At 36.6% G+C, this 27,970-nt stretch overlaps 4 protein-coding genes across 6 annotated transcripts; all 4 read right to left on the reverse strand.

Annotated features, from left to right (window-relative positions):
* Window positions 1–2,197: 2,197 nt before the first annotated feature.
* LOC110944302 lies at window positions 2,198–3,667 on the reverse strand. Its single transcript, XM_022185964.2, has one exon. It carries the CDS (start codon window positions 3,665–3,667, stop codon window positions 2,198–2,200), a length of 1,470 nt encoding a protein of 489 aa, XP_022041656.2.
* Window positions 3,668–8,684: 5,017 nt separating this feature from the next.
* Window positions 8,685–11,621, reverse strand: LOC110864428. Of its 2 annotated transcripts, none has more exons than XM_022113485.2 (5): window positions 11,466–11,621; window positions 11,051–11,104; window positions 10,908–10,967; window positions 10,369–10,515; window positions 8,685–9,064 (listed from the first exon to the last, which is right to left on the reverse strand). In XM_022113485.2, the coding sequence occupies exons 1-5, from the start codon at window positions 11,553–11,555 to the stop codon at window positions 8,870–8,872; spliced, it is 546 nt and encodes a 181-aa protein (XP_021969177.1). In that variant the 5' UTR covers window positions 11,556–11,621; the 3' UTR covers window positions 8,685–8,869. The 2 variants fall into 2 exon arrangements, with proteins under 2 accessions (XP_021969177.1, XP_021969178.1); XM_022113486.2 differs by lacking the exon at window positions 11,466–11,621 and adding an exon at window positions 11,326–11,437.
* Window positions 11,622–14,446: 2,825 nt separating this feature from the next.
* On the reverse strand, window positions 14,447–15,995 carry LOC110864430. The gene is made up of 3 exons (XM_022113492.2): window positions 15,859–15,995; window positions 15,418–15,775; window positions 14,447–15,337 (listed from the first exon to the last, which is right to left on the reverse strand). The coding sequence occupies exons 2-3, from the start codon at window positions 15,524–15,526 to the stop codon at window positions 15,024–15,026; spliced, it is 423 nt and encodes a 140-aa protein (XP_021969184.1). The 5' UTR covers window positions 15,527–15,775; window positions 15,859–15,995; the 3' UTR covers window positions 14,447–15,023.
* Window positions 15,996–16,386: 391 nt separating this feature from the next.
* On the reverse strand, window positions 16,387–19,775 carry LOC110864431. 2 transcript variants are annotated; one of them, XM_022113495.2, is made up of 6 exons: window positions 19,741–19,775; window positions 19,550–19,648; window positions 17,418–17,477; window positions 17,195–17,346; window positions 16,616–16,812; window positions 16,387–16,581 (listed from the first exon to the last, which is right to left on the reverse strand). In XM_022113495.2, the coding sequence occupies exons 3-5, from the start codon at window positions 17,437–17,439 to the stop codon at window positions 16,627–16,629; spliced, it is 360 nt and encodes a 119-aa protein (XP_021969187.1). In that variant the 5' UTR covers window positions 17,440–17,477; window positions 19,550–19,648; window positions 19,741–19,775; the 3' UTR covers window positions 16,387–16,581; window positions 16,616–16,626. The 2 variants fall into 2 exon arrangements, with proteins under 2 accessions (XP_021969187.1, XP_021969186.1); XM_022113494.2 differs by having other exon boundaries at window positions 16,387–16,812.
* Window positions 19,776–27,970: the final 8,195 nt, after the last annotated feature.

Below are 27,970 nucleotides of genomic sequence, written 5' to 3' on the forward strand. Positions count from 1 at the left end.
TCACTAAAACCAAAGACGGGAAATCTCTAAGTTAGAGATAACCCCAAAACCAATACATCAAGTTATAACAAATTTACACCAATCTTCCCAAACTAACCCACCCTTTTTCGACCTACTATTGAACCAAAGAAAGCTTAACGATTTAACGTCCGCCACAATCTTCGCCACATTAGCCTTAGCCTGCGTAAACAGAACCTCGTTCCTGGTAGCCCAAATCTTCCAACAAGTTAGAACAAAAATGCCGAAAACCAAATCTTTCTTGGAAGCCGAAAGTTGCAAGTGATCAACAAGCTCTAAAACATCCTTGACAGTGAAAGCGAAAATGGGAGGGATCTTGAGCCAAGAGACGATGCCATTCCAAACACCATTAGCCACCAAACAACCGGTGAAGAGATGTTCCGTAGTTTCCTCAACCTCACCACAAAGATTACATAAACCATTGCTAACTTAAATGTTCCTACAAATGAGAGCCGACGCCCTTGGGATCATATCCAAGTTAGCTCGCCACATAAACACATTACATTTGCTTGGGAGCCACTTACACCATTTATAAACAAACCTCCCTTCGTTCGAGCTCATGCTAGCTAACCAAAGACGCGCTTCCTTCACTGAGTAAGAACAATTATGACCAACGTTCCATCTCCAAGTGTCGCTTCTATTACTTAGACGAACCACCGATATCATTCTATGACAATTGACAAGCTCCGAAACCTCTATACTAGTAGCCGGGTAACGTTTCCAATCCCATTGTATAATTCCCACATCCCCAATTCTCTCAACCACTTTACACCATTTATTATTTTCGAGATGGAACAAGTTCGGAAATAAATCTTTCAAAGGCTCATTATTAATCCACGTATCCAACCAAAATCTAATCTCTAAACCATTCCCGGGAGACCCACGAATCATATTAATAAAACTAGTACCTTGCACCTTGGTAGCATACGCCACTTTGACTAGCTTACTCCATGGACCTGTCGATTGTTTATTCCACGGCACAATATCCCATCTCCGATTAGAAACATGAAGCGCTACAATAACCCTCTTCCACAGAGCCCCATCTTCAGTTTTGAATCTCCATAACCATTTCAGAAGCATCGAGTAATTGCAATCGGTCAATTTGCTCAACCCCAACCCACCGTCTTTTTTTGGTTTGGCAACATTATCCCAAGCGACCCAATGAATTTTGCCAATCTCATCATTCCCTCCCCACAAAAAACTTTTTATTAACCCTTCTAGCTTGTTAATAACCGCTACCGGAGCTTTATATAAGGAGAAAAAATAAGACGGAATACTCTCTAGCACCGATTTAGCTAGAACCAATCTTCCCCCCATGGATAGAATTCGAGCTTCCCAAGTGGACAAGCGTTTTTTAAAAACTTGAACCACTGGCTCCCAACTATTAATCCGGTTCATATTCCCACCCACTTGAACACCCAAATATTTAAAAGGAGTCTCACCCGCCTCGCAACCTAACCAGGAAGCTTTCTCACTCACCGTATCCAAAGCAATCCCAACACCATAAAAAGTAGATTTGTGGATATTAATCCTCAAACCCGAACATAAGTGAAATATCCGAAGGATCCTCCTCAAGGATTTAAAATTAAAGTTCGACCACTCCCCCATCACCATAACGTCATCAGCATAAAGAAGATGAGACATCACCGGTCCACCATTTGGGAGACGCACCCCGTCAAAACATCCAAGATGGCACGCCTTCCGTATAATACTAGAAAATGCTTCCACGACAAAAATAAAGAAAAAAGGAGAGATAGGGTCACCTTGACGAATACCTTTACTGCTAGAAAACTCAAAGGTAGGGGAGCCGTTCACAAGAACCGAAGACGCGGGGGAAGATAAAACACCATACATCCAATTACACCATATCGTAGGAAATCGCATCTGATGCATAATCGACATCAAAAACTCCCAGTTAACGTTGTCGTAGGCTTTTTCGAAATCTATCTTGAACATAAATAATTCTTTCCCCCGACGCTTCGCCCACGACATAATCTCACTAATCATCATAGGACCATCCAAGATATATCTACCCGCCAAAAACGCCGACTGAGTCTCATGAGTAACCGAATCCATCACCGTCTTCAATCTATTAGCCAAGGCCTTAGAAATCACCTTGCTAACTACTCCATTCAAGTTAATCGGGCGATACTCTCTTAAACTCACCGGATCATTCACCTTAGGCACTAGAGTAATGAAAGAAGACCCCATCCATCCCTCGATTGATTCTACCCGTATCTTGAAACTGTAGGAAAATCTTCTTAAAATCTTCTTCGAATAAAGCCCAATACTTTTTGATAAAACGAAAGTTAAAACCATCCGGACCCGGAGCTTTATCACTCCCACAATCAAATAGCGCTTCCTTAATTTCCTTGTCAGAAAATGGAATCACAAGAGACTCGGCTTCAGCATCCGATAACATCTTCAAATCGAAACATTCTAAGTACGGGCGCTCCTCCATTTCTTCAATGAATTTGTTCCTAAAAAAAGAAAACACTTCACGTTTAACAAAGGAGGGTTTAGAGATCCAAACCCCGTTAACAGATAATCCCGGTATGAAGTTTGAGACCCTTCTTTTGTTCGCCACCCCATGGAAAAAGCTAGAATTCTCGTCGCCTTCTCTAGCCCATTTAACACGAGCCTTTTGTCTCAAATCTTTACTTTTGAATTCCTCCAATTCCTTAACCCGTTTTTTGCCTTCCCAAAACGTCCACTGCTCTTCATCTAAAAGATCGCGGCATTCCACTTCCTTATCCAATTCTTCCAACTCTAACATGATAGTATGTTGTTCCTGTTCCTCCATTTGTAAAATGGTTTTTTTCCAATCCAAAATAGAGTTGCGAAGGAACTTAAACTTCTTCATTAAACAAACATCCGGCGCACCAGACCCTTGAAAATTCGAAGCCGCCCTTTTAATCATATCATCAAACCCAACACGATCTATCCACGAGTTAAAAAACCGGAAAGGTTTAGGCTCGAAGTTCCGGTATGCAACTTTGAGCACCAACGGACTATGATCCGATTTTTCCCTCGCTAAAGCTCTATACTCTGCCGCCGGCCAGTCGTTCAGAAAATTCAAGGATACGAAAATCCTATCAATCCTGCTACATTTATTACCCGAAACAAACGTGAACTTGCGCCCTTTTAACCCATACTCGTGCAGCTCTACCTTGTCTATAAAATCATTAAATTCATTAGAAAAGGCAATATTAAACTTAGTATTTCTCCTTTCACTCCTATCACGAACACTGTTAAAATTGCCGCCCACGATCCAATAAGTCGAGTTATGTTGCATGAACCGCTTCAATTCCCGCCAAAGAGCTCTTTTATCATTGATTTTTTGAGGCGCACAAACATTCACCAAACAAACATTCAAGCCGCTACCTTTAATGATGCCATGAACCGCTAAGAAGTATCTATGCTTATGGACTGAAGTTTTCTGGAAAAAATTTTGGTCCCAAATAGAAACGAGACCCCCAAACCTCCCCGTGGCATCAACATGCTCAAAATCAAACAATCCTCTACCCCAAAACCTCCCCATATCCAAACCATTTAATGACGCCAATTGGGATTCTTGCAACATGATGAAAGAAACTTCATTAACCACCCGAATGTTAGAGACCCACTCTCCCTTGTCACCCCTACCCATTCCTCTAATGTTTAAGGAGATAATATTCATTGAGTAACTTGTTGAAATCCTTCATCGTTCACTGCCTTCGTAACCGAGTTCTCAAATCTATCAATGTTTACCACCCCTAGATTTTTAGCAAACTCCACTGTGTCCACAACCTCTTGTCTAGTAATCGCTTCTTTCTCCACAACATTTAACTCTGATACTTCAACATAATCCGAAACCTCATGAATGACCCAGCTGACACAACATTTACGTTTAAATCCGGGGTTACAAAATCCTCCACCATATCCTCCTGATTGTTCGAGTTATCTTGGTTCAAGAAAATAAGTCTATCAATGTCAAAAATGTCATTATCCTCCCGAATTCGCTTCTTAGGCCTACCTTTATCCAGCGGGGAAACCGATCTTCTCATTGCAGCTTTCTTTTTGGAATATTTCCCACCCTTCCTTTTACTAGTCTTAACACCCCTTTCATCCGTAACCCCCCGAACGAACACCACATCGGGTGTAGAGTTGATCTCCACTCCCACATTATCAACCTGAGAGTTACCAACCCCGTTACCTTCCTCAATCCGTATCGTATCTATTACTTCCTCTTCCTCCATACAATCCGACACACAATCCGGAACCCAATCCCCCATATCCTCCTCCACCAAAACCACATAAGAAAATTGTTTCCACCCCACCTTACATATACTAGAAATACGATCAATATTGTTAGGGACAATACCTACAAGCGCACAAGAAACGTCACCTTCCTCCAAGAATTGTGCCAATTGGAAAACCTCCCCGAACTTACTAGCAATAGCGTCAAACACCTTCGGTTCAGCTAGGTGAATCGGCACACCAAAGATTTTGATCCACGCTAAACGATTTACCACTAAAGACTGTCCAGCCCAATTCTCCACCGAATTAAACAAATCCTTCCACAACTCCCTCAATCCCATAAAAGACTCCCTCTCCACAATGCTGTCAAAAACAATCAGTACATAAAGACCACCCACATATTTAATGGAGAATCGACCTTTATACACCTCTTTAACCAAACCCCTCAAAGACGTAAGGATACTGAATTTAACCACCCTAGCAACCAGACCCATGTCATAATACTCCTCAAACATCTTGCCTTCGGAGTCCACAACTAGCTCTGGTATTGGCAAATCAATAACCTTATTTAGAAGAGTGTCCTTGAATGTTCTCTGATCAGCGGACGCGCTTTGGTTTTTATCAATCTGCATGTTATCCGACTCAATCCCAACATCAACATACATAGTATTATCTTGCTCAGACACCGGCTTCCACACTTTCTCACCATGAACATTACGATCAATCTCCTTCCCTTTATCCTTGGAAACTTTCTGTCCGTCCACAAATCTAGCCGGAACGATAAACAATTTGTAACTACCTATCCAAACATCCTTAAGACTATCCTCCAATTCAGATCTGTTACGAGTAACATTGAAGGTTGCAAAACCAAACCTTTTCCCAAGCCGATCATACTTCCTAGCGATGTAAATACCTTGAACGTCCCCATACTCCTTCAATACCCCCTTCAAATCCGAAGATGAACACCTTTCTGGGAGATTAGAAACAAAAAACTTAATACCATCACCCTGCACGTTGGATTGACGATTGATATTGTTGTTGTTGCCCTTCTTCACCGGTACATCGTACCAAGTATTTACTCGATATCGATCCCTTGCCGCCATGCATTCGAGAAACCCTAATCGGCTGCCTATTCGACTTACTGCTAACTGATATACACAATACATAAGTCAAGTTAAGAACAACATTTAGTTGTTTTCTAAACTTCAACCAACTTGAACTACCCTACTAAATAGTCAACAATCATACATACATTTCAGTATAAAACTTTTTGTTTATATATCCAGATTGTATTTCTCTAAACAATCAATATTGTGAAGACCCTTTTACTTCATTAGGGATAGATGTAATTTGGTATATAAACTATTCATAATGGGACATACAATTTGAGAAACTGTCACTATTCATTGTATGTTTTTTTTTTTTATTCTTAACAATAAAAATTCGTTTTAGGTTGTTATATAAATATAGCATTTATGATTTAACAAAACTCATGTAGATAGTTTAATAATCAAACCTTTTCTTTTGCTAAATGATATGTCATACAACTATACAATACACATTTAATAAAGAAACATTTTTTAAATAAAATTCGTGAGATTGGTAAATAACGCCCCGCTTGCGGTATGCTTACATAATGTATATATGTGTGTGGGCACTTGAGGGCAAAAAAGAAAGTACACGAATTTTAACGTTATTTTATTAATTTAGTGAAAATAATGTTAAAAGAGGGGGATGGCAGGTTAATCATGCATCATGTGGTGGCGTTGATAGCCGAAAGACAAGGGGGTACATGCATTAATCGGCGTTTGTCTCAATTCATGAGTGTTATGTGTCTTATCTCCAAGGCATGGGCGGACCTACATTAAGCCTAGGGCGGGCGGGCGCACCCCTTGAAAAAACAAATTTAGTGTATTTTTTAGGCAAAAAACTTGACCGCACCCTCTGAAAATATGCTTGAACCACTCATCCGCACCTCCAGCAAATAATTTATGGGTCTGCCACTGCTCCAAGGCTTGATGCAAAACTACTATCGAGCCGGCGGTCTCGCTGGAAGTAGCCTCTCTATTCCTACGGGGTAGATGTAAGGTTGTTTACATTTTACCCTCCTTAGACCATACCTTAGCTTTGCTATTGGTGGGATATACTGAGTATGATGATGATGCGTAAATACACTTGTGAGAATCGTAAAGTGTAATTACGATATTTGAGGGGTAGAACTTTTAATATGAAAGTAACGCTAATTTTGTGAATTATGAAATGAGTGATGTGGCGTCAAGTCAAGATGCCATAAGTTAGGCATACAAGTGAACCAACCCTCCATGTGTAATTTGATTCTTTTGCTTCAAATTCGAGATTTTAATCATATATTATGTGCAGGAGTCGTTGCTTAGTTTGTTCTCAAATGTCGACAGATGTATTAAAAGAAGTTTCTTGGACTATTTGCTTAATTTGCAAAGTTTGTCTGTTGGCAAGTAAAATGGAGTTAATGGAACCGGATCTTTTTTCTATACTTATAAGTTCTAACTGTTGGAAATATTAAAGATAATATTAAAGAGGAACATACAAGTTGGTATGTTTCCTCCATCCCACATTGGTGGAGTGAGTGAAGTTTGAGTGGTTTATAAGGGATTACCCCTTATGGGCCTCCATAGTGATAAATGGGTTGAGAAGTGGGTGAAGCCCACACGCGCGCCGAGCCGAGCCGCGAGCTCGCGAATGGTCGCGTTTGGGGCTTCCGTAAAATCCTTTAAGGACAGGAGTTTTTTCCGTGCAGTTCAAGGCTTCCGTTCAAGGATCTTCATTCTCTCTCGCCAGGTTGGTTTTAATTTACTTGTTCTTTAAATTCGTCCGACAACGGGACAGTCTCCTTCTACCTTTCTTTAATCAGTTTGCTCAAGTTGGAACAAACTGGTTTGGCTGATAACTCGGTAAATAATAAATTAACTGTTTGATTGAATTATTTTTTTCAACACTAACATATGTCACCAAGAAGTTTTTTATTTTTCTGCAGGTATAGCATTCAACACCTGGAAACGACCCGACCCTATCGTGAGAGGTTGTATATGGTGTACACATTTGTGCTTTAAGTTTTATGATATATATATATAGGGTTTATTTGGGCATTTCCTATGAATATGGTTATGTGATTGTGAATGTGGAGTAAAACCTTGCTGATGGTCGAGTATATATTTTGACAAGGAATTTGATATGGTAAAATTAAGAGTTTCACTTCGTATTTTATAACAGTCTTGCTATACATATATACATATTTCTGCAACTATGTGTGTTTTTCAAATAATGGTGGATTCAACCAATTCAATAAAAAAAAAAAAAAAAAACTTTTGGGCTTAATTGGGCACAATAGGACTGAGAGGGTTTTTTTTTTTTTTTTTTTTTTTTTTTTTTTTTTTTTTTAACTCAGAAATCTCAGCAATAATCATATTTTAGACCATATACCGTCAAACCTTACACTTACCATCAAGAGTTTGTATGTTCATTGGTCCCCCCTCATCACATTATAGTTGCACACTTAATATATGAAATTTTACATGTTAGAAATTATACGTGAGATGTAGACAGAGGATAACATAGATACTAGGGATGAGCATTTGGTACTAGGTACTGGTACCATACAGGTATCGAATTTTTTCGGTACTGATACCGGTACCCACTTTTTGGCATTTTCAGTATCGGTACCAGTTCGGTACGACACTGGTAAAATACCGAATTTTACCTTAAAATACCGGTACCGTACCTTACCGAATATTTCGGTACCGGTATCATGCTCCTAATGGATACTAATCTCTATGAGATAACTATTCAATTGTTGAAAGTTGAAACATGTAAAGTTATTCAATTGTTGAAAGTTGAAACATGTAAAGTTAAAGACGAATAAATGCTTTGCTTTCTTATATGTTTAAGATTATTGCTCAAGGTATTTACTAATTCTTGCAAGTGATTCATAAACTAACATGAGAAATTAAATGTTCGACTACGCCGCAACACGCAAGTTTTCTACTAGTAAAAGAAAAACACAAATTTAAACACAAATTTGATTTATTATTAATGTTACATCAGTTGATGTGAACAAAAAAAATGAGTGTAAATAGAATCACCCATACTCAAGAATTAATTGATTAATTTGCTATAGGAACTGATAGTTAAACAATCAATTTAATTTAATTGCTTTTATTTAATCTATTATTTAATCATTCATTTTTTTTTCTGGTAACTCTACCAAAACTTAATCTAAAACATAGACTCAAAATTTGATTGATTCATGTATCCGTGTTTATTGAGAGCCAGAGTGGGTCAAATTTTGACTTAGACTCATGCAAGCAGGATCTTCTAGCATGTTGCTACCTATTTCTTTCTTTTTTTTCCAACATGATTTTACATCATAATAAAACTTTTAACTAAACAAATAACACACAAAAATTATGTTCATTCATATTATATCCATATCATTATATATATATTTTTTTTCATTTTAGAAGGTTACGTCCATAATAAACCGTAATCACATACTTATGTCTTATATTGGTGTAGCACACCAATAGCACATACTTGATGTCTTGATTGATGCATCATGATGAATCATAGTCATCTATTACAACCCCATATAGGGCAATAGCTCAGGGACAATCACAAAAGGAATAAACCCTGCAATTGCTAAACGTACGGCGAACTTGCAGGCCTTGATTGTTCTACCTCTGTTTTCTTCAACTACAGAGCTATATGCCTTGATCTTCGGTGGTAGATTGGCCTCCAATGTCTCAAATTTGGTACTTAACAGTTGAATTTCCTGTTGTAAAAATAAAAATTGAGTATTAAAATATGTTTTTATCAAGAAGCCCCAACCCATTTGCTATAATGGGTTTGAACCTTCTGACAGAATGCATATAGCACAGGTGTGTTTGTTTGTTGTTTACCTTAACTATAAATAAATGTGATTTATGATTTGGTTAACAGGGTGTTATGAAGACCACTACACGAAGAAAGAGTGGGAACTGGCTATAAAAGGAGAGTTAAAGATTCATATTAGACACTAAATCCAAAAGATCTTCACACTTTTCACCTAAAGTCCTAAACTATTCTGTCATGAATATTTCTTTAACTTCCTCACTAGGGGAATCATTTCATACATTTCCTTATCCCATTGTCCCGCACATTCCATTTCTTGATCATTGCATTCCAGCCAATGAAATAGAAATGGTTTAGGCTACTCTTTCTTTCCCGCTCTTACAACCCGATTATTTGGATCAAATCAGGTTCCATGTGTTATGTATTCATCGTTAGTGCGATTTTACTTATTTTTATCTTTTTATGTATAACAGGATGATGCTCTTAAAGATGGCAGGGCGTTTTGTTTCCATCCATTGCCAGTAAAAACCGGAATGAATGTACAAATTAACGGATATTTTGAGGTGTCATCAAACCGGCGTGTCATATGGTACGGTGCTGACATGGACAGAAGTGGAAGAATAAGGTCTCTCTGGAACAGGCTTCTATTAGAACCTAGCCAGCCCAAACGGTCTTGGGTTTGATCTTCAAACCTTATTCTTGACGTGCTTTTTCGACAAGGTTCACCAAACCTAAAGGCGGCAACAGAAGTAGCTGACTGTTTGGGCACGGTTCATCATGAGTTTCACTTCACTGTTCAAGTACTGTTCCTAGCATCTACTACTACTGTTGAAATTTTTGATACAGGACAAACCGGGTTGGTCGACCTGAAATATTATTGGCTCTAAACTTTTATGTTTTTTAGGATTACGATATTATTAGTGTCTCATATATGAGTACTCAGTGGTGATATAAGTTATTATTATTATTATTTTTTTGTTATTTTTTTTTTTTTTTTTTTTTGAGAATCTGGTTTGATGGTTATAATTAAAAAGTTATGCAATAGTGAAATGAGAACATTGTAAACTCAATTTGGAAGATTGAGAGTACAAATGATGTTTTTTTTTCTAAAAAATTCCATTTACTTTTCATTTAGTTTCTATCAAAGGAAGTAGAGGTGGAAATTATGACCTGATTATGATGTACGGGTATTTACCCGCAGCAACGCGCGGGCATTCCCACTAGTAATTTAATAAAATAGATTACCTTCACAAGGTGTGCTCGTTCAGTTCTTAAAGCTTCAGTAAGGTCCCTTGACGACACTTTGTCATTTTCTTCACAGTTTGTAATCTGAAGTTCAACTTCACGACGAAGGTTTTGGTTTTCCCTTTTCAGGTCTGAGAAGCGAATTTCCTACAGCATTATTGAAAAAAAAAAGTTAAGTTTTGGGTCATTATATACTTCAATTTAAAGCCTTTGGGCTATTTGGGTTCGAGTATTATTATGCAATAGGTGCAATGGGCAGGATTAAAAGTAAAAAAAAAAAAAAAAAAAAAGAGCTACGGGTCAGAATGGGTAGAGAAAGGTAGTATAGCGGGTCAGGATGGGTAAACAGGTTTTTAGGTCTGGGTGGTTACAAGCATTCTGACCCATATAGTTACATACTCTGTTCAAAACGGTTCTGACCCGAACCTAATTCTACCCAAACCCACTCTGACCCATCACCCAGCCCAACCTGGCCTGCCCGTTTTGCAAGCTCTAGTTGAAACCATTTGATCAGATTAACATATAGACTTAGATTGTACCTGTAACTTTTGGATTTCACCTTTAAATGCTGAATAACGCTTTTCTTGAAGCCGCGATTTCTACATAAAAAAAAACCCAACATGTTAGATAAAAGCACTAAAATAAAATATATATATACATACATACATATAATATTTCTTACTTCCTGCATATCAGTCTTGGAGACAAATGTTGTTATGGCATCAACAGGGACAACCTAAACAAACATTTGGTGTGAACATATTAAAAAGTTAAAAAATAAAAAAAAAAATGAATAGATAAAATGGCAAAATTCTAATAGACTAACAGGAAAAGCTTTATAAAAGTTGACAAAAGATACAACACGAAGAATAATACGGTTGTATTAACGAATATGGCCTCCGATGTTGATTCACATACAACGACAAATGAAACACGTTATTCAATCATTAATTTTACCTCCGATTCGGTACATCCAAAACTGCACAATTTCCAACCTAACACCAAACCCTAACACACTCAAACTCAAACCCTAACACACCCAAACGCAAACCCTAACGCACTCAAACTCAAACCCTAACAACAAATCGCAAACTTACAACCGTAGATGATGTACGACTCCAACGATTCGATAGCAAAGATCTGATGTGGGTTGATTTCCCAGCGACGCATTTCACAAGATGACCCATTACAAATGCTTATGTTATGTTTAGGGTTAAAGGAGTAAGTTAGGAGAAGATTGGGAATTGCAAAGTTTATATATAGGGTTTTTTCTAATTATGTTTTTTCTTTTTTTTAGTTAGAGTAAAATGCACGGATAGTCCCTGTGGTTTGATAAAATAACACTTATAGTCTCCAACTTTTGAAAACTACATGTATGCTCCCTGTGGTTTGCTCGTTTGTTACTCGGATAGTCCCTGAAGTGGATAGAAGTTAGTTTCCTTAGTTAAGTGAAGGTGAAATTACAAAATTACCCTTACCATTAAAAGACAATATATAATAAAACATTACAAGAAAGATAAACTGAGCAGGGTCCAAACACAAACCACCTCGCCCCCACCCAGCCACCCTCTCCATTTACTGGTGGTCGTTGATGGTGTTCCAGTGGGCTGAAGCTGAGAGGAAGAAAGAGAGAAGGGGGTGGGGCCCAATAGATATTTTAAATGATTAATTAGTTTTTTCTTATATTTTAATGAAAGCAAGGGGGTAATTTTGTCATTTAACATAGATTTAACGGAGAAACTAACAGACATCCACTCCAGGGACTATCCGAGTAACAACTCGTCAAACCACAGGTAGCACCGGTGTAATTTCCAAAAGTTAGGGACTATATGTGTCATTTTACAAAACCACAGGGACTATCCGGGCATTTTACTCTTTTAGTTATGTAATCTTTTTTTTATTAATGTTACTTAAAATATTAGTATTAATGATTTCTTTTAAAATTATATAGACTTTTAATAGTTTATAAATATAAAATAATAACAAAAAGTGGATGATATACCCTTAATCCCTTCTGGGATGTCCGATGAATTAAGTTTGGTATATATGATTTATACAAAAACCTGGTTAAAGAAAATAATAAAACTAAAACCAAGCACTTATTGGTAAAAACTCATGTTAAAATGTGAATACTTATATATATTTTCAATAGATCTATTTTAACACCTATATTTTTTATATTTAATTACTCCAAAACAGGTCCCAAATTTTTGTTGTCAAGTAACATCAGAAGCATTTCTACCAAAATAACGTGATAAAATTATCATCTTTAAATTCACATTATATGTTTATCTAATAAGTTAGAGTAAGTTTACAACACCAAAACTTATTTAAATAACTCATAATTTGTACATCTATAATGGATTATAAACATATGTTTGATTCTTTAACATACCGAGGCTCTATCCGACTCCTTTAATCCCGCACTAGTGATTTACCTGGAAAAAATTATTTAAACAACTATTAGCCAACGCTACGTGAGTTCATATTTTAACTATAATGTTTTCCTGACCACTCAAAGGTGGTTAACCAGTGATAACCTCACAACTGATAACTCGAGGGTTATTTTAACTTGTCACGTAAACCCTTTGATAGCAACTTTTGCCCCACTTTAACAACTATACATCATTTATTTTAATCCACACAAATAATCTCATTTCACATATGTTTATCAAACAACTACAAATTTAGCAACTAAATTAATCAAATGATGTTTTAGGGAATCGTATGAACTCACATGGGTGTCTAAAGCATCTCTACGACGAATCCCTTGTCAATTTCTTTTTATCTCCTATAACCGTATAGTCTTACATTCGGTTATTATATGGAATTATCGAAGGAAAATACATTCAAAGTTATAATTGTCCTTAAACATTTTCTTAGTTAGGAATTAAGATTCATCCTAGCCAGTAGATAAAAGTTGAAATTATTAAAATCCAATGTTACTAGTTTATATTTGCTAAGTATTCTAATTGACTCATAACTATTTTTATACCTCATAAGACCATGTGTAGTGGTAATGCCCCTACCCTTGGACGTTTTGCTTCATGTGGCAGTAGTTAGCAATAGGGCATTATGGGGCGTTTTCTAAAATGTGTATAGTGGGGATGTAAGCATTGTTGGGCATTATGTTTGTAATAAAATTTATGGGTAAATTACTTTTTGAGTCCCTGTATTTTAGTAGTTTTAACTAGTTGAGTCCAAAAGCAAAAAGTTTAACGACCTGAGTCCCTATAAGCATTTTCATTAACCATTTGAGTCCTTACGAGTCCAAATCTTAACCTTTTGAGTCCAATTTTTTGGACTCAAATCGTTATAAAATGAACAAAATTGGACTCAAAACGTTATAAAATAAATGGCTAGGGACTCAGGGCGTTAAACTTTTTGATTTTGGACTTAAGTGGTTAAAACCACTAAAACACAGGGACTCAAAAAGTGATTTACTCTAAAATTAAATTAAAAAAATCAAAAAATCTTATTCGACAAACAAAAGGAAGATAAAGGTGATTGGACAAAAACAATAAAGCTGTGCGTGGAAAAAAGTACGCCAAAAGCAATTTGGGCAAAAAAAAAACGCCCCCGGGGTGGAGAAAGGGCGTTGTGAGTCGTTTTTTTAGATGGAAAACGCCAAAAAATACCCCACCACGAATGCTATAAACCACTCAACTTTCAATTTGTGTTCCAATATTTTGAAAAACGGAATCTTTTGCATGTTGGCAATGATGTATCTGGTATTTTTTACTTTCTTTTTATTAATAGATATGACATGGAAAGTAAAAAAGGATTAGGTGGCTTCTCAAGGTTTAAAAAAAAAAACTTTAGAAATGTATGAAAAAACCCAAGTTTGTATAACATGCGATATATTTGTGTGAGTCAAGTTTACTTGGCTTAACTTTGTTACAACGATTTAAAAAACATTTCAATTTAGTACAATGCTTGCAAAAAGAGTCATTCAACACAATGACATATCTGCATCTGTTGACAACTTGTTTAGTTTGTAATTTTTTTAAAACATAACCGACTGTCGCATATAGATATATCAAAACATAACCTAAAATGTTTATAAATATCCGAATGAATGAAAAAGAGGACAAACGACTAGGCGATAAATCATATTATTCAGATACAAAATTCAAGATTCTAAACTACAGTCACCCAAATTATACACTTTGGATGATGGCTACAAGTTATTTTTTATATGCTTTAATACATGTTAGTGGGAATGCATAACATAAACAATAGAGTTAAATGTCATTTTAGTCCATGTGGTTTGGGTCATTTTGCCAGTTTAGTCCAAACGTTTCATTTTTCGCATGTGGGTCCAAAAAGGTTTCACTGTTGCCATTTTAGTCCACTGGGTTAACTTCTTCCATTATTTCTGTTAACGAGAAAGGCAATTTGGTCATTTCATATGGCCGAATTGTCCTTCGGCTTAACAGAATTACATATAAAATGACCGAATTGCCCTTCTCGTTAACAGAAAAAATGGATGAAGTTAACTCAGTGGACTAAAATGGCAATGGTGAAACCTTTTTGGACCCAGAGGCGAAAAATGAAACCGTTGGACTAAACTGGCGAAATGGCCCAAACCACAGGGACTAAAATGGCATTTAACTCTAAACAACAATACCAAAGTACCCGGTGACTGACTTCTTTCACTTATCTGAACCTGGACCACCAGCCATGCTACCATCTGAACCTGAACCTGAACCTGGACTGGTTCCTCCTGCTTGAGGTCTCGGGTTATTAGCCATTAGGGCTTGCAAATGAGGCGGTATGAACGGTCTGGGGGTGTTCAAAACCGGTGGTGGTCTAGCAGCTTGAACCGGTTCGCTTGGTTGAATTATGAACTGGTTTCTTAGAGCTTCGGTGTATTGCCACCCTGAAAGACTTCCTCTCATACGTCCCGCTGGCCTCCAGTTTTCCTCTGCTGCTGCTGCTGCTGCTGCTGGTGCATCTACCGTACTCCCTGCGTCCATAGTACGCACTTTATAGTCTTGAATTTTTACTTTTTAATTATTCAATGATAGAAAGTATGTTAACTGTTACCTCTTTGGTCTGTTGTTGCTGCCACTGGCCCAGATGATGATTGGCTCATAATCTGGGAAGTTGATCGTTGAATATACGTGGGCGATTGACTACTTGCAAGACTAGTCATGGTACTTACACCAACATGTGCACCCCCTAGCCGAACATGAGGAGATGGTTGACCAGATGATCGAACCGGAAGGTGAGCCCTTTGGTTCAGGGATTGATACTGGTTCGGGTTGAAACGGTCTGTTGAAAGAGGTGAAGTATATCGGCTACCACTTATCGGTTGAGGTGAAGCTGAACGAGCACCGACTTGGAGAGGTGTTTGACTTTGACTTTGACTTGAAAGAAATGAATGATTAGGTTGAGATTGACCCTGATAGTACAACAAATCGAAATTAAAAACGAAAAAAGAAAAAAAAATTAAAATTAGGGAAAGAAATAGAAAATAATCGTAACCGTTATTGCGGTGAATAGAGGGTGCGAGATTCAAGTAGAGAGAGAGAAATGGTTGGGGTTTGGTGGCTAGTGGTGGCGGTCACAGGTTGTGATGGTTGGCTTTGGTGGCAGTCAAGTTAGAGAGAGATGAGTTAGAGAGAGATGATAGATGAGAGAGAAGGGGAAATTAGGGAAGATGAATTGGTTTTATTTATTAAATATTTAAATAAAAATATGAATTGACCAAAATACCCTTAATTGAATAAACTTAACTGAAAATTTTAACCTGATTAGTACTAAAGGACGTAGAGTGTAACAGGTTTTGCAAATAAAGGACTGTGACTGTAATTATTAAAGTTAAAGGTCATTCACTGAAACCCGCTACAAACATAAAGAACGAAAAGTGTAATTTACCCTATATAGTTTAAAGTTTATTAATAATAGAGTTAAATGTCTGGTTGGTCCCGTTGATTTACATGTATTACAGACTTGGTCCAACACACCAAGAGTTCAATAATGATGAAAGGAAAGAAGAAAGTCAAAATGATGTGCTGACCGAAAGTCAAAGAACCAACCAGGAAAAAGTGATTGTTGATCATGATAACAAGAAATCTTTAAAAGATGCGTTGGTGGAAACGGAGATAGATGTATCTTTAAAGAGTAAAAGGTCACAAACCTAATAATATCAAACCCTACCTACCAGACTCATTTCCAAAATCAAAACCCCCCTGCACAACTTACAACCAATTGTCCAATTCAACCTACCTTCACATACAACGATGAATCAGTTCACTTAAAACCACAGGCCGTCATACAGATGGCCCCGATAGCAAGACTTCCTACTGATATAATGGCTCCGATACAATACTTCTTCACCTCATACGTTGCAGCTTCCACGTTTGCCATCACTCCTTCCAGTTGGGCTGCCCATTTAGCATCCCAGGAGTCCATTCGGCCTTTCAGCTCATAAATTCCCTGTTAGAATAATAAATATAGATAAATATCATGCTTTAATATTCAAATAAGTTGGCAATCCCAACAGGGCCTATTGATAACTATGGTCGAAACCGAGTCAAAGTGGTCGGTTCAGCGCGGGTTAGAAGTATTACAGTTTGGTTCACGTCTTAATGCCCCTGCCCAAATTCATTTAAGCTTTATTATATGTTGTTGATATTTATGCAATTTCAATAATTCCAAAAAATTGTATGTTGGCTGCTAATGCCTTGGATTATTTATCAAAAATATGGAAACTTAAAGGGAAAAACAAAAGGTACCAACCCGTCTAAACATAACGTTTTGACCACGAAACCACCGCCAACCAGTTTGGTTTACGTTTGACAACTTATAAAAGCCTTACCATGTCACACTGGTTTTTCATTTCTGCTGTTGCAGCAGCTTCATATGCAGCCAACTCGGCGTGCTTCTTCTCTAAATTGGATTCTAGGCTTCTTATCTTTTGTTCCAGATCACTTTCTGGCGTTCCTGCTTTAGCATCAACAACTGATTGTCCTGCAACATTAAATTCAAACATTAATTGTTCAATATTAAACTTCAAAGATCTACGTTTTAGAGATTTGTACCTGTAAGCACTTCATTTCCCATTTGAAGGCACTGAAGTGAGCATCATGAACCGCAGCAGACTACATATTAATAAATTGTAGTTCATAATAGGAAAAACAATAAAATAAAAAGACTAAATTACTGTTTTGGCCCTTGTGGTTTAACCCCTTCAGTCCAAAAGGGAATCTTTTGACATATTAGACGACCTGAGATTGCATGGTTTTGGCCCCTAACACACTCTATTACTTGTTTCCAATTAAGTGTAAGGGTATTATGGAACTTTTACACCTGAGGGGCTGTTTATGTAAGTTACAAAGTTTTTTTAATATTTTTATTTGTGTAATTACTCAATTATTTATATTTCGTTATTTCACGATTATTATTTAACAAAATACGTTTTAAATTTACAAATAAATACACATTTTCTTTAACAATTTGTTTTTTTTACAAATGACGTTTTTAAAAAACAAAAAAAAAAAACATTTGTTTTTTAACCTTTTGAAACCGTCTATCGTTTTTTAATTCGTTTCTTTTTATAAACCGTTTGATTTTTAAAAATCGTTCTTTTTAAAGTCATTTGTTTTTTTTTTTTAATGAACATTTCATTTTTTACCATCCTTTTCAAAATCATGTGTTTTTAAAAACAATTTATTTTTTTAAGTCGTTCATTTTCAAAACCTTTTGTTTCTTAAAATCATTCGCTTTTTAAACCCTTATATTTTTAACCTAATTTTTTAATACCGTTTGTTTTTTTTTTATAAACGCCGTTCTTTTAAAGTTCGTAAAACCGTTCGTTTGTTTAAAATTGTTCATTTTTTAATTCCTTTGATTTCTAAAATCGTTCGTTTTTTTAAGTTCATTTTTTCTTAACGGCTATAAGTAAATTATAGAATACAAATTTTAAAAAACAGATCATTTTAAAAAGAACGGTTTTTAAAATACACGATTTGAAAAAAAACTATTTAAAAGAAGTTTAATAAACAAACAATTTTAAAAAGAAAGGTTTAAAATGAATTGTTAAGAAAAACAAACAACTTTAAGAATGTTTTAAAAATACACGATTTGAAAAAAAAAACGAACGAGTTAATTACATGGTTAGCCCCTATGGTTTATAAGAAGTTTCATAATCAGGTACTAATAGTTTAAAATCACATTTTAGGGTACCAACTTTCAGTTTTGTAACAACCTAGGGTACCAAAACTAACATATGTTAGTTTTTTTGTTAGGTTCAGGGGTAATTTAGTCATTTTACATATAACTGACTGATTATGTAACTATATGGTTAACCAAGGACTATTTTTGTAATTTATAGAAAGAAAAAGAAAATAGTACTACAGGGACTGTTTTTGTAGTTTTTTTGGTAGGTTCTATCTTCTTACTCTGCAGATTACCACCACGGCAACACCCCTCTCTCTCCCTCTCCCTCTCCCTCTCTAGGTAACTCTTGACGAAATTGTTTCGACGAGTCCGAAATCACAAAGTGTGAGTGAAATTAAGCGGTTGTCAAGCAGAATCTAATGAAACAAAAGTCAATCGCCACATTCGAGCCCTAATAAAATTACTGGGATTGTATCAGAAATCCGTCATCGATAAGATTGTGAAGCTCCTTCACTCGCCACATTCAAGCACTAATAACTGGAATCTAATGAAACGAACGACTTTAAATAGAACGGTAAAAAATGAATTGTTAAAAAAACGAACGACTATAAAAGAATGGTTTTTAAAAACAATCAATTTAAATTTTAATGATCTTAAAAAAGGAGGAAGGTTTTAAAAAAGAGGTTTAAATAACAAATAATTTTAAAAACAACTTTATAAAAATCAATATTTTTAATTTAAAACGTATTTTATTCAATTATAATCTTAAAAATAAAATAAAAACTTAAGTAATTACATAAATAGTCTCTTAATTATTAAAAGAACTGTATAACTTACATAAACAGCACCTAAGGTGTACAAGGACCATAATCCCCTGAAACTTTAACTCGAAACAAGTAACAGAGTTGGCGTTAGGGGCCAAAACCATTACAAAATGCAATCTCAGGCTCTGAAATGTCTAAAGATTCCTTTTCGGACTAAAGGGGTTAAACCGGTTAAACCAAATGGGCCAAAATAGTAATTTACTCAATAAAAAATAACGGAAATTTATTACTTGTTGCGTCGCAGCTTTGGAGACGAAGTTTTGGGCAAGCTCACTTGCTATGCTTTCTGCCTGTTTTGCAGAAAAACCCTCCGCTTCCAAGCTTTTTGCCTACAAATATCAAAGATTCTATTAACTTTTTGAGATTTATCTAAAAAAATTATAAATAACAAGAATTTAAATTCGTAATTAAGAAAACTTACCAGATCCAAGGTGTCAAGGTAGCAGACTCGCTCCCCGCCTAAGTAGCACTGGAACGGGTACGGGATCGGGGTACGGGGACGATACGGGAACGGGGAACTGTTGGATCAGTTCTGTTTAAACATAATGGAAAACATGAATAATACCTGTTACAGCAGATAACCCAGCAGAGAATCCAGTCAGGGATGCAGCCATCGAGTTAGTCATGATTGTTAGGATGATCTGGTTCCTCCTTAGGGTGTAAGTTATGATGGTGATGAAACCGAAAACTAGGGTGAGAATCGGTTATGGGGAGAGAGCCGATTTCTTTGATGTTATGAGGGTTGTGATTGTGTAATGTGTGTAACCCCTTAACTCTCTAATAAGCCCCTTATTTATACACCCAAGAGGAAACCCAATTAGTTAATAAGGGTAATATGGTCCATCAACAATTACCAACTAATTATTAATAGGTTAATAAATATATTTTGATCTAATATAATATAAATGATTATATAGGCTACAAGATTAAATATTACATTTATATATTTAATCTCACATTCTCCCACTTAGCCAAGTAATCATTTATCATGAGTATTAGGTAAGCCTGGCCAGGAGTTAACACTCATTTTAGCTTTAAACCAAGAACTATAGCAGAGAAATACAGCCGTTGAATCATCATTCGACTCAGGACCCCCATTAGTCATACTATAGCCTCAATTTAAAACCTAATAGTTACGATCAAAATATGTATAAGCCCTTTAGCGTCTGATTTGTATTTATATTTGTCTATATGTCATTACACCGGCAGAACATATGTTAGAGACATACAAAATCAAACTGAGGAAATTTTATTAATTAAAACATAAGCTAGTACAATATGCCATTAAACAAGGTCTTTAGTAAGTCCCATATTCGATACATGTTCTTCGAAAACTTTAGGTGGGAGACCTTTTGTCATCGGATCCGCTAGCATATCTTTAGTACTAATATACTCTATACAAAGATTATTTTCCTCAACTCGTTCACGTACGAACAAGTACTTTGTATCGAGATATAAACCAGCTCCAGTCGAACTGTTACTGTTCGAGAAACTAACGGCAGCTGAATTATCACAGTAAAGCTTCAATGGTCTAGAAATGGAATTAACGATTTTGAGTCCAGTGATTAGATTTCTAAGCAACATTCCATGACAGGTTGCTTTGTAAACAGCAATGTATTCTGCCATCATTGTGGAAGTTGTAGTTAACTGTTGTTTATGACTCTTCCATGAGATAGGTCCGCCTGCTAACATAAAGATGTAGCCCGAAGTGGATTTCTTGTCATCTTTGCATTTGGCAAAGTCAGAATCAGAATAACCTACCACTTCTAAGTGATCACTTCTTCTATAAGTCAGTTTATAGTCTTTCGTCCCTTGCAGATATCTGAGGACCTTCTTAGCTGCTTTCCAGTGATCTAGGCCAGGATTAGTCTGATAACGGCCTAGCATTCCAGCAATATAAGCGATATCTGGGCGAGTACAGACTTGAGCATACATCAGGCTCCCGACTACTGACGCGTAAGGTATCTGGCTCATTTGCTCCTTTTCAACCTCTGTTGTCGGACACTGGAATGAACCGAAAACATCTCCCTTAACTACTGGAGCGACGGAGGGTTTGCACTGTTGCATGTTGTAACGTGTAAGGACACGATCTATGTAAGTCTTTTGAGACAATCCTAAGATCCCTTTGTGTCTATCTCGGTGAATTTTGATGCCAATGACGTAAGAAGCATCTCCGAGATCCTTCATGTCGAAGTTATGCGAGAGTAACCGCTTCGACTCATGCAACATGTCTAAACTATTACTTGCCAATAGAATGTCATCTACGTAAAGGACAAGTATAGTAAAGTTACTCCCACTCATCTTGAGGTAGGTGCATTGATCCACTTGATTCTTCATAAAACCTTGCCTCTTCATGACTTCATCAAACTTGAGATACCATTGACGTGATGCTTGTTTTAACCCATAAATGGATTTCTTCAACTTACAGACTAGATGCTCCTGACCTTCAGGTTTGAAGCCTTCAGGTTGTTTCATGTAAACATCTTCGTCTAAGTCTCCGTTAAGGAAAGCAGTTTTGACGTCCATCTGATGCAGCTCTAAATCAAAATGAGCTACTAGGGCCATAACGATCCTTAATGAATCTTTACGAGAGACAGGTGAAAACGTCTCTTGATAATCAATTCCCTCTTTCTGAGTGTAGCCCTTTGCAACCAATCTCGCTTTATAGCGTTCAACGTTCCCATTCGGATCTAGTTTTGTTTTGAACACCCATTTACAACCTACAGGTTTGACACCGTTGGGTAATTCTACCAAATCCCAAACGTCATTTTTCTTCATGGATTCAAGCTCATCAATCATTGCTTTGTTCCATTCAGAAGACTGATCACTGCTAATGGCTTCATTATAAGAGATAGGATCATTTAGCTTTCCAGCATCCATTTCAGTCAGGTAGGTAATATAATCATCCCAATTAGTAGGCCGTTTTTGCCTAGATGACCTCCTGAGCTGATTTTCGGGTTGAGCGTTGTCTTGGTTTTGAGCGTTTGATGTGCCTTCGTTATGAGGTATAATGGGTTCTGGTTGTGGAGTTGGAGTTTGTGCAGTGGCTTCAGGTGCAGTTGCATGTGGTACAAGAGGAGTAAACGGAGTAATGGTAAGCGACGAGTCTCTCCCCCCCGCGTCTTGTACTTCTTGCAATTCTTCGTAAGGGTTGGTACTGCTCCCACTGACCTTGAAATCCTCCAGGAACGCAGCACGCTTGGTTTCAACAATACGGGTGACATGGGAAGGACAATAGAAACGATAACCCTTTGAATGATCAGGATACCCGATAAAGAAACAGGTAACTGTTTTAGGGTCAAGTTTCCTTAGGAAAGGATTATATAATTTTGCTTCAGCAATGCAGCCCCATACTTTCATATATTTAAGACTCGGTTTCCTTCCTGTCCAAAGTTCATAAGGAGTTTTAGGGACAGACTTAGAAGGAACTCTATTGAGTATATGAACAGCTGCTTTTAACGCTTCAGTCCAGAGGAATAATGGTAAATTAGTGTTGGCTAACATACTGCGCACCATGTTCATAAGGGTACGATTTCTTCGTTCAGCGACACCATTCTGCTGAGGTGTACCAGGCATGGTGTATTGGTTCACAATCCCCTGGCCCTTACAAAACTCATAAAATGGACCAGGAGCTTGACCCACATCAGTATGTCTTCCATAATATTCACCGCCTCTGTCTGATCTCACAACTTTAATCTGACGATCTAATTGCTTTTCAACTTCAGCTTTATAATCTTTAAAAGTTGTAAGAGATTCAGACTTTTCCTTTATAAGATACAAGTACATGTAACGAGAATAATCATCAATGAAAGTGATAAATGAAGTATGTCCTGTGATGCCAGCGATTTGATAGGGACCACTAATGTCAGTGTGAATGAGTTCTAATAAATTAGAGCTCCTAGTGGCACCTTTCTTATTCGCTGATGTCATTTTGCCTTTAAGACATTTGACACATGTTCCAAAATCAGTGAAATCGAGAGGAGGTAAGACTTCATCCTTTACGAGACGATTTAATCGTTCTCTTGAGATGTGGCCTAAACGTTGATGCCACAACATAGATGAAGTCTCTAAGTCTCGAATTTGTTTCTTTTCCATCTTTGTGAGTGATTCATTAATATTATATGACAACAAAGATTTGGAAAAATTATCATCTAGTTCTAATCTATAGAGACCACCATCCAGAATGCCAGTACCATAAACAACGGAATCATAGAGAATAGAGAGTTTGCGATGACCATGAGAAACGACAAAACCGTCCATGTCTAACTTTGGTCCTGATACAAGGTTCCGAGTTACCTCAGGAACATATAAGGTATCATAAAGTTTAATACATAAACCAGTTTTCAAAAATAATTGTAATGTTCCTATGGCCTTCACTTCTAATTCCCGATCATCCCCAACTTTAAGTGTTCTTTGGTTTCTTCCCAGCTTCCGGATTGTAAGGAATCCCTGAAGTGAATTGGTTACATGAACCATAGAACCAGAATCAAACCACCAAGAATTAGCAGGAACATTTAAATTAAAGGACTCAAGTATCATGAAAAAATCGTTACCTTTCTTAGCCAGCCACTCCTTAAAGTCAGGGCATTCCCTTTGCTTATGTCCTGTTTTCTTACAGAACTTGCAACAGGGTTTGCCTAAGGAGTTCTTAGAGCTGGAAGGTGCACTTGTATTAGGATTTGGATTTGGCTTTTGAACCTTAGAAGCATCCTTTCTTTGATAAGAGTTCTTCCTCTTCTTTGAGCTGGAAGTGGTGAAGTTAGCAACATCAGTAGTGCGATCCATCTTCATACGCTCTTCCTCCTGCACGCACATAGCGATCAGCTCACTCATCGTCCATTTGTCCTTCTGAGTGTTGTAATTGATCTTGAAAGCTTCATAGGACGAAGGAAGCGAAGTGATGATGAAGTGAACGAGAAAACCATCACTGATCTCCATCTCTAGGCCCTTCAGCTTATTGGCCATATCATGCATCATCATGATGTGTTCGCGAATGCCGCTCCTCCCATCATACTTAGTTGTCACCAGCTTGAGGATAAGAGTGCTAGCGTGTGCTTTTGATGTTCCCTTGAATTGATCCTCCACAGAAGCCAGATAGGTTTTAGCATTTTCAGAATCAGGAATGGCCCCTCTGATTGAGTTATGAATGGATTGCTTCATGAACATGAGAGACATGCGGTTACACCTAGTCCATTTATCATGGACTATCTGCTCAGCAGCAGTACTTGTAGCGGTAAGGTCCGCTGGCTTATTCTCTCTTAGAGCATAATCAAAGTCTAGCAATCCTAGAGTAAGCATGAGGGCATCCTTCCATTCAGCAAAGTTATCACCAGTCAAAGGTGGAATCCCGCAATTTGGTGCTGGTAGTGGAAATAAGATGAGCAAGTTATGATACAAAAGAAGAAATCCTAATGTGATCTAATGGGCTTGTTACACTAAGGCAGGCATAAAAAATGACCATTATAATTATGAAGCTGTGATAATGTCCATTACTAACATCAAAATAATAGACTTAGTAAAATTCTACTTAAACGAAGACAAATCAGCTTTGGCCAGAAGTGTAATCATTTAAGTATGTGTGCAAAGCAATCATGACAAATCAGCTTTGGCCAGAAATGAGATAATCACTTTAGTTATGCACTTGTCAAGCATGCTAAACATAAATGAATTAAATCAGCTTTGGCCAAAATTAAGACATTTCACGTTTGTAATGCATACTTAACATAGCCTTTTATAATACTTGAACAATAAATAGATGTATTAAATCAGCTTTGGCCAGAATTAATACATCAGAAGCTCATCCAAGTTAAGCTATTTTGGTTTTGTAAAAAAAAATTATCTGATTCTGATTAATGAATTAAGTATTAACAAAACCAAGTATTTAAACAGCTTAAGTTTTGAGATTTCGAGTCATGGTCTCGAGTCGCAACCTTAGTCTCGAGTTGTGCTGTTATGGTTTCGAGTCGCAACCTTAGTCTCGAGTTATGCTGTTATGGTTTCGAGTCGCAACCTTAGTCTCGAGTTATGCTGTTATGGTTTCGAGTCGCAACCTTAGTCTCGACTAATCACGTTATGGTTGCGAGTCGCAACCTCATGGTTTCGATCAATCACGTTATGGTTGCGAGTCGCAACCCCATGGTTGCGAGTAGCAACCTCATGGTTGCGAGTAGCAACCTCATGGTTGCGAGTAGCAACCTCGTTAACAGCTGTTTTGTGATAATAACTGAAAACTCGAAATTTAGGGGATTGTGGGATAATGTTTCCTGTTTTAATGCTGATCTAAACTTATCAAAAGATTTCATAATAATAACTGATTATCTTTTAACAGTTTTCGAAATTTCAATAGATAAAATAAAGATCAAAACAGGAAAAACACCCACTAATCTAAATTATATTCCAAATCTTAGGGAATTTTCGAGTTTTCTTAGAACCTTATGATGAACCCTAAAAAAAAATAAACATAATTCTGGGTTCCGAAATCTAGATTTTTAAGATTTTGTTAACAGATTTCGGATACTAGGTTACCCATTAAGATTTCGAGTCAATTTATCATTCAATTAATTTCCGAAAACAGGGATTTCGGTAACAGGACTCGAAACAGTTTTGATTTTTATGAACTTTCAAAAAACAGTTTTCCAGATTTTTGATCCCAGAATAATGGATACAAAACTAGAACTGATTAATCAACATATGCTCTGATACCACATGTTGGATCAGTTCTATTTAAACATAATGGAAAACATGAATAATACCTGTTACAGCAGATAACCCAGCAGAGAATCCAGTCAGGGATGCAGCCATCGAGTTAGTCATGATTGTTAGGATGATCTGGTTCCTCCTTAGGGTGTAAGTTATGATGGTGATGAAACCGAAAACTAGGGTGAGAATCGGTTATGGGGAGAGAGCCGATTTCTTTGATGTTATGAGGGTTGTGATTGTGTAATGTGTGTAACCCCTTAACTCTCTAATAAGCCCCTTATTTATACACCCAAGAGGAAACCCAATTAGTTAATAAGGGTAATATGGTCCATCAACAATTACCAACTAATTATTAATAGGTTAATAAATATATTTTGATCTAATATAATATAAATGATTATATAGGCTACAAGATTAAATATTACATTTATATATTTAATCTCACAGGAACGGCAAAACTCAAAATTCCAAGATACGGGTACGGCAATAAAAAATATAAAAAAATAAAAATACATTAAACAAATTCAAAAAATACTACATCTTCCAAAGGTAATTAATTATCAATAATCAAACATTTTCAAATTCCGGTTCATCTAGTGAGAGATCGGCAATCGATAGAGAATTAGAGATGATGAGACTTGAGAGTTTAGATATTAGAGAAGCCGAATATGATAGGTCTATTTATTTAATGGCCGGTTGTGGAATTTGAAAGGGTAAAAGCCTAAAAATAAATGGAAACGGGCTGGATACTTCTACCAGATACGTCCCTGGCATTGGAAACGTTTAGGAAACGTCCTCAACGAGTACCCATGGTGTTTCCGTCCCGACAAGTACCCGAGACGGGTACGGCCACATAAATGAAGTCCCCGTGCTACATAGCTCCCCGCTATACAGCCTCCGATTCGATGGCACCTATAAATTCGTTGTGAACATATTAAAAGCTATAAAATAAATTAAAAAAATAATTCAAATAAACTTACATGAAAAAGCTTTATAAAAATGGCAAAAATAGAACACGAAGCACAATGATCATAACATGGAGATGATTTTCTTTGGGTAATAAAGTAAAAGTTTATATTTTTCTTCTGTTGTCTTATGTAAATCATGTTTGTTTTGCATCATGATGTTTTTTGTGTATTTAATGTTGATTTTTCCTGCTTTTTGTTCAAATTATTGATCTATACATGCTCTTAAAAAAGACAATTTTGTTGAGGGAGTTATGTATGTATATGTGATGCATGTTGCATTCTTTAACAAATCAGGAAAACAATTGCTCCCACAAGCAAAAAACGATCGTTAGAAAACTCCGATAACAAAAACGATACAAGGTTAGAATCGTCCACAAAACAAGAAGTTATGTTAGTCTAGTTCTCAATTCAACAAAGAAAGCAATGAATTTAAAGTTGGTAGAAGGCAGGGTAGAATGGTCCATGAGAAAGTTCCAAACTTGACCCCTAGTTCTTCATCAAGAAACTAGAAATTTAGGTTTCGTAAACCAAATGAGTATTGGAACTCATATGGCATGGTTTAAAAAAGCCTACATACTAAAACGAAACCTAACCTAAGTGCTTACGACCCATTACGACTCGTTTAGGTAGCTCATGCTACTTTAACAGGCCGTTCGCGTAAAACGCGATCGGACCGCCTAATTAGTCCTGTGACAAGTATTATATGTCTTAATATGTCTAATAATATTGCCTAATCAGTTTAGATGTAAAAATTTAGGTTACATATTGATGCGGGAATATCAAGTGTCGACTCAATTATATAATGAAATAAATCCACATTTAGTGTTCATTAAGTTTTGTTTTAATTTATGTCCATTGAGTTGATCATAAAAACTCTATATAAGCTCTCATGTAATTTGTATTGGGGGATAGTTTTTTAGTTTTATAAAATAATTGTTTGACTTTTTTTAAATTCTTGTCTTTTAGGGGACGAATTTGGGGGTG

The sequence above is a fragment of the Helianthus annuus genome, chromosome 6, assembly GCF_002127325.2.
Source record: "Helianthus annuus cultivar XRQ/B chromosome 6, HanXRQr2.0-SUNRISE, whole genome shotgun sequence".
In the NCBI taxonomy this organism is placed as follows: Eukaryota; Viridiplantae; Streptophyta; class Magnoliopsida; order Asterales; family Asteraceae; genus Helianthus; species Helianthus annuus.